The following is a 5242-nucleotide window of genomic DNA, read 5'->3' on the forward strand; positions in this document are numbered from 1 at the left end:
AAACGTAAAGGATGAGTTTTGCCATTTTGTCTTTTTTTTTATTTTTATATAACAATATGATATTCATATTAAGATAAAAAAACATTTGTTATTATGATAAAATAAATTTATAAAAAAATGTCGTATGAAAAAATTATAGACGCTTTAAAATGATGGAGAAATTGACATGTGCCTTACACGTGGAGAGAGAAAACAATCATAAGTGGGTTATTGCATTCATGCCTTTCTCATCAATTTTTATTTTTAAATTAATCTCCACCATTCAAAATTAAAATCAATGGATTATATACCTTGTCACCCTTCTCATTTTTATTGTACTTTTTATTTTCACCTTACCCTTAACGTATATAAATCATATCAATAAAATAAATCACTAGAACTTTAGAATGAGTTTATCAATTTCTATGCCGTGGAGAAAAAAAAGATAGTTTCTATAACTATTCATAAAAAGAAAATAGATAAATGTAAAACGTTTTTTTGGTTATTTGTTTAAACTTTTTGGTAAATATTATCTTGTGAGTATTATGATGCTTGATAATAATACCTTAATTAAAAAATGTATGAAGTATAATCAATAATCATTTAATGTGTCCGAGTGATAAAAAGAAGGTTTATCAAAAACACAAATATTCTATGCGTGCATTTCTCTCTCCAATATTATTTGAATCATATGATTAGGCTCACAAATATATGAGGTTTTAAATTTGAAAACCGAAAATTAAATCATCAACCGAAACTAGTTCCATTTTTGAAATTTGAATATAATAATAATAATAATAATAGGAAGCTTTGAGCCGATTATTATTTTCATAATTATTTGTTATTATCCTTATCTATAGTGTGATTGTATATTCTTATATTCGATTTCAAATGTTATAATTAGCTAAATATTAGGACCTGTCCTATTTATCTCGTTACCTTGGTATATATAAGCACGCTTATTAAGTTTTTGGTTAGGGTTTTGCCAGAATCATTATTGCATCGGTCGAGAAAACAGAAAACCTCTCCCGGCTCAATGCTGAACTGGAACAATAATGTTGACACTTCTCACGTAAAGATTTTATGTAGCTATAATGGCAGCATAGTTCCACGCCCACAAGACGGTGAAACAAGGATTCTGAGTGTTCCAAGAGATATTGGATTCCAAGAACTGATGGAGGGCACGCACATTTTGAAATATAAGCAACCCGATGAAGAAGATCTTGATGTTCTTGTTTCAGCTGTGGATGACGATGATAATGTGACAAATATGATGGAGGAGTGTCACAAATTGGGTCCTGGTGATGGGTTTAAGTTGAGAGTATTTTTGTCTTCAATGGATGACTCATTACAGTTTCTTGATACATCCGAATATGTTTCTTGGCTACTTGATCATCGTATAAACATGTTTGAAGTACATAATGTTTGTGACATTAGAGATCCAAATGATTCTGGTACTGTCTACCATACTGCTCTGGGATTCACTGCATATACAAAGGACCATCACATGCCATTACCTAATGTTAAGAAAGTGGCATTAGAATGTGATGAGAAGGTAAAGAATGAAGCTCATGAAGGTGTTGATTCTGCCACCGAGAAGCCTGATGTTGTGGTGAGTAATTTACTCCTTTACACTAGTAACATTTTGATGTGAGTTCCTTTTGGTTGTCAATTAATATCCTCTTGTTGTAGGACGCGTCTGAGGATTCGGAGTTTGATTCGGATACTGGCATTACCGAAAGCAGTTCAACGGCCAAACCAACAACAACAACATTCGACGAGGGGGCTATTGCTCGAGGATTTCAGGTTTGTTTTCACTTGCGTCACTTTTGATAACTTGCAAAAAATGATTTATATTTACACATCACCATTTAATCTTTATTTACATTCATCTTTAGATCATACGAAACGATGATTTAGAGGAGATAAGCGAGTTAGGAAGTGGTTCGTACGGGGCTGTTTATCATGGAAAGTGGAAGGGCTCAGATGTTGCAGTTAAGAGAATTAAAGCCACTTGTTTTTCTGGAAAGCCAAGTGAAAGAGAACGTATGGTATGTAACACTGTATATTATATACCTCTTTCCTTTAGGATGTGTACGTAGTCAAATTGTCTTTTACTTTATTTTGTTCTTTTCTAAAATCTTTTGATTACAGATCGTAGATTTCTGGAAGGAGGCTTGGATGTTAAGGTCATTGCACCACCCAGATGTTATCTCCTTTTATGGTATAGTTACCGATCGGCCGGATGGTTCTTTGGCAACTGTAACAGAGTATATGGTTAACGGATCTTTAAGACAATTTTTGAAGAAAAAAGATAGGTATATATTTCCTCCTTTTTTTTTTAATTTCTTTTACATATTTCAAATATTTAGGAGGGGGTCTTGTTTGTGCGACAGTTACAAATATTCTTGTGCACAGATCTATAGATAGGCGTAAAAGACTAATAATAGCTATGGATGCTGCTTTTGGAATGGAATATTAGCATGCCAAGAATGTTGTTCATTTCGACCTAAAATGTGCAAATCTGCTGGTAAATATGAGAGATCCACAGAGACCAATTTGCAAGGTATGTTAACATATTTATGGACCAAGGATAAATATGCATTAATGATTCTTACATATGGTTGTTTTTATCATTCATGAACTTTTTAGATAGGAGATCTTGGCTTATCAATGGTAAAACAAGGCACAATGGTGTCGGGTGGTTCTCGTGGAACCATGTCTTGGATGGCACCCGAGCTTCTTAGTGGAAAAAGTCACATGGTCACAGAAAAGGTATACCACCTTAAATTTCATTTGCAAATGTTCATTGTATTTTGGTTTATATGTTGACAATTTCTTTCCATAATTAGGTTGATGTTTACTCGTTCGGGGTTGTCATGTGGGAATTGCTCACTGGAGATGAACCTTATCCAGGCATGGACCGTGCTTCTGTTAAAGGTATGTTTCTTTAGGTATGCTACATATGTACATATGTACTAAGGGGTGCAGTCAATATATATGCAATTTTAAGTGTGGATCTGTGAGAACGACAATAAGCACTTGCACGCATTGATGATCACAATTAATGGGAAAGTGAAATATCTGGCGGTTGCATAACCGCTTTATGTCTCAAATTTAAAGCAATATGTGCATGTGTTTATTTGGTTCCCACAGCTCTCTATTTAAAATTACTGTTGTGTTGAACGCCCCTTTATATGTACATGTATTTAGAGGTTTAGACGTTTGTAGGATGCAAGGAATATGGTATTGATGCATTTTCGCCATCTTTGTTTTCTTATAGGGGGGATTGTGAACAACACATTGCGTCCTACAGTACCAACATGGTGTGACCCGGAATGGAAGTCATTAATGGAAAGTTGTTGGTCTGCTGATCCGCACGAGAGGCCATCTTTCACAGAAATTTCTCAGAAATTGAGAGCCATGGCTGCTGCAATCAAAGTCAAATGATACGCCTATCCACAAAATGAACTCTTATGGTCATTATCCCAAATACTTCAACTTTGTAACAAGGTCATTGATTATAAAGCAGATACTCTTTTTACACTTCTGCTTCCCGAATATGCCAATAGCCTCATTCATGTGTCCATAGTTGTCGAGAAGGAGCTGTCACTGGCAAGGATGTTATGTAGTAATATGTAAAACAAAGTGTTAAGAATACTATCATCTTTTGTTTTAGCAAGATGATAATATATTTTACATCTCATAGGAAAACATACAAGTTTGGTTTTTACCTTAGTTTTTAACTGATGCTTAAAGCTTTATGTATTGTTTATCATAGTCAGATGTTTTTCGTTAGTTAGTTGATTTGATTCAAACCAGCTTTACCGTTTTGAGGTTTGTATTTAACATAACTCCAAGCATTATGTTAATGTTTTTCTCCTCTCCTTGTTTGTATGCTTATATATGCAATGCTTGCTTTTGACACTGAGCATATACAATTATATGAATTTAAACTGCCAATTTGGATTAATCATTAATGGCACATCAAATTTCAAGCTTTCTTAAAAAACCACATCATCACATATTCCACAACTATTTATATAAATCAAATGATTAAGATAACTTTTTTATATTTCGTATATGTATATATGAATAAAGTATAACGTAAAAATGAAGTTAAATATTCATAGAACTTTTTTATATTTATATAATTTGTTTATATTTCAAATATATTTGAATAAAGAGTGTGATTGAGTTTGAAAATTGTTTATTAAGTTATTGGTTTTTTTTAAAAAGTCATTTTGAAAAGCCATGATTTGGGGCTTTTGGAAAACTTTTTTTTAACCCTTTCAAAAAGTTAAAATAAAAGATATTTTTGTGATTGACAAACACATTTTAACTTATTGACTTCTGAAAAATACCAATAAGCCAATAAACATTTTTTAAACTTAATCGCTAACATGGTTAAAGTATAACATAAAATTAAGTTAAATATTTAAAAAAATAAATAAATAGTTACCTAATTAAAATAAAATGTGACGTACATAAAAATAAAACATTTCATAAACATATATAAATGTTACGTAAACAAAATAAAATATTGCATGAATAAAAAGTTACATAAACTAAAACTATATTTTTAATAGACCACACATGCTAAACTAAATTTGCTCGAGGTACATGATGAGCTTCGTTGTTACGTAAATCCCTGGGTTACCAAACATTCTTTGAAATCTATATTCGGTCAATTGCTTGTTGGTTCTACTTCATCCTCATCTGAGCACTCGATTATAGTGTTTCACTCGTCATCTACGATCATGTTGTGTAATATAATGCATGAATACATTATATCAATTACTATTTTTGTGATCAAAATCCTTGTCGGCCCTTGTATAATGTGCCATCGAGCTTGGTAGACATTAAACGCCCTCTCAACATTATTTCTTGCTGACTCGTGACGTTGTTTGAATTCTTACCTTGGGCTTTGTGAATACTGGAAGCTTTTTGCAAGTGTGACCCATTTAGAATAAATTTCATCTACTGGATGATATCCTTTGGTGTATTGTGTTTCATTTACAAGTTTGGCATATTCATTACCGTCTACAGCTTTGTTGCATATTGGTGACTGATTTATTATGTTTATGTCGTTGTTTGATTTTACTACTCAAAAATATTCATGTCAAATCCGTAGGTTATCTATCTGATGTAACTACCTCAAGCATTATGGTGGGGCGTCCTTGGTCACTCGTTCAGATAGCCCTTTTCATGCAACACGACACTTTTTCAATGCCCAATATATACAATCAAGCTTCACAACATT

The 5242-nt window shown here is 32.7% G+C and overlaps 1 protein-coding gene across 1 annotated transcript; it reads left to right on the forward strand.

Annotated features, from left to right (window-relative positions):
* Nucleotides 1-2515: 2515 nt before the first annotated feature.
* Nucleotides 2516-3429, forward strand: LOC143613329 (RAF-like serine/threonine-protein kinase 24). The gene is made up of 4 exons (XM_077087065.1): nucleotides 2516-2545; nucleotides 2632-2754; nucleotides 2832-2919; nucleotides 3263-3429. Exons 1-4 carry the CDS (start codon nucleotides 2516-2518, stop codon nucleotides 3427-3429), a joined length of 408 nt encoding a protein of 135 aa, XP_076943180.1.
* Nucleotides 3430-5242: the final 1813 nt, after the last annotated feature.

The sequence above is a fragment of the Bidens hawaiensis genome, unplaced genomic scaffold (assembly GCF_021521415.1).
Source record: "Bidens hawaiensis isolate Kalapana, Puna unplaced genomic scaffold, B.hawaiensis_p1.1 tig00037164_1, whole genome shotgun sequence".
NCBI lineage: Eukaryota > Viridiplantae > Streptophyta > Magnoliopsida > Asterales > Asteraceae > Bidens > Bidens hawaiensis.

Bases quoted from the DNA above. Each gene is read 5' to 3' on its own strand.
- LOC143613329 (XM_077087065.1), top strand. From the start codon at position 2,516: ATGAGAGATCCACAGAGACCAATTTGCAAG. The intron at 2,755-2,831 runs GTATACCACCTT...TTCCATAATTAG, and splicing joins GTCACATGGTCACAGAAAAG to GTTGATGTTTACTCGTTCGG. The intron at 2,920-3,262 runs GTATGTTTCTTT...GTTTTCTTATAG, and splicing joins GGACCGTGCTTCTGTTAAAG to GGGGGATTGTGAACAACACA.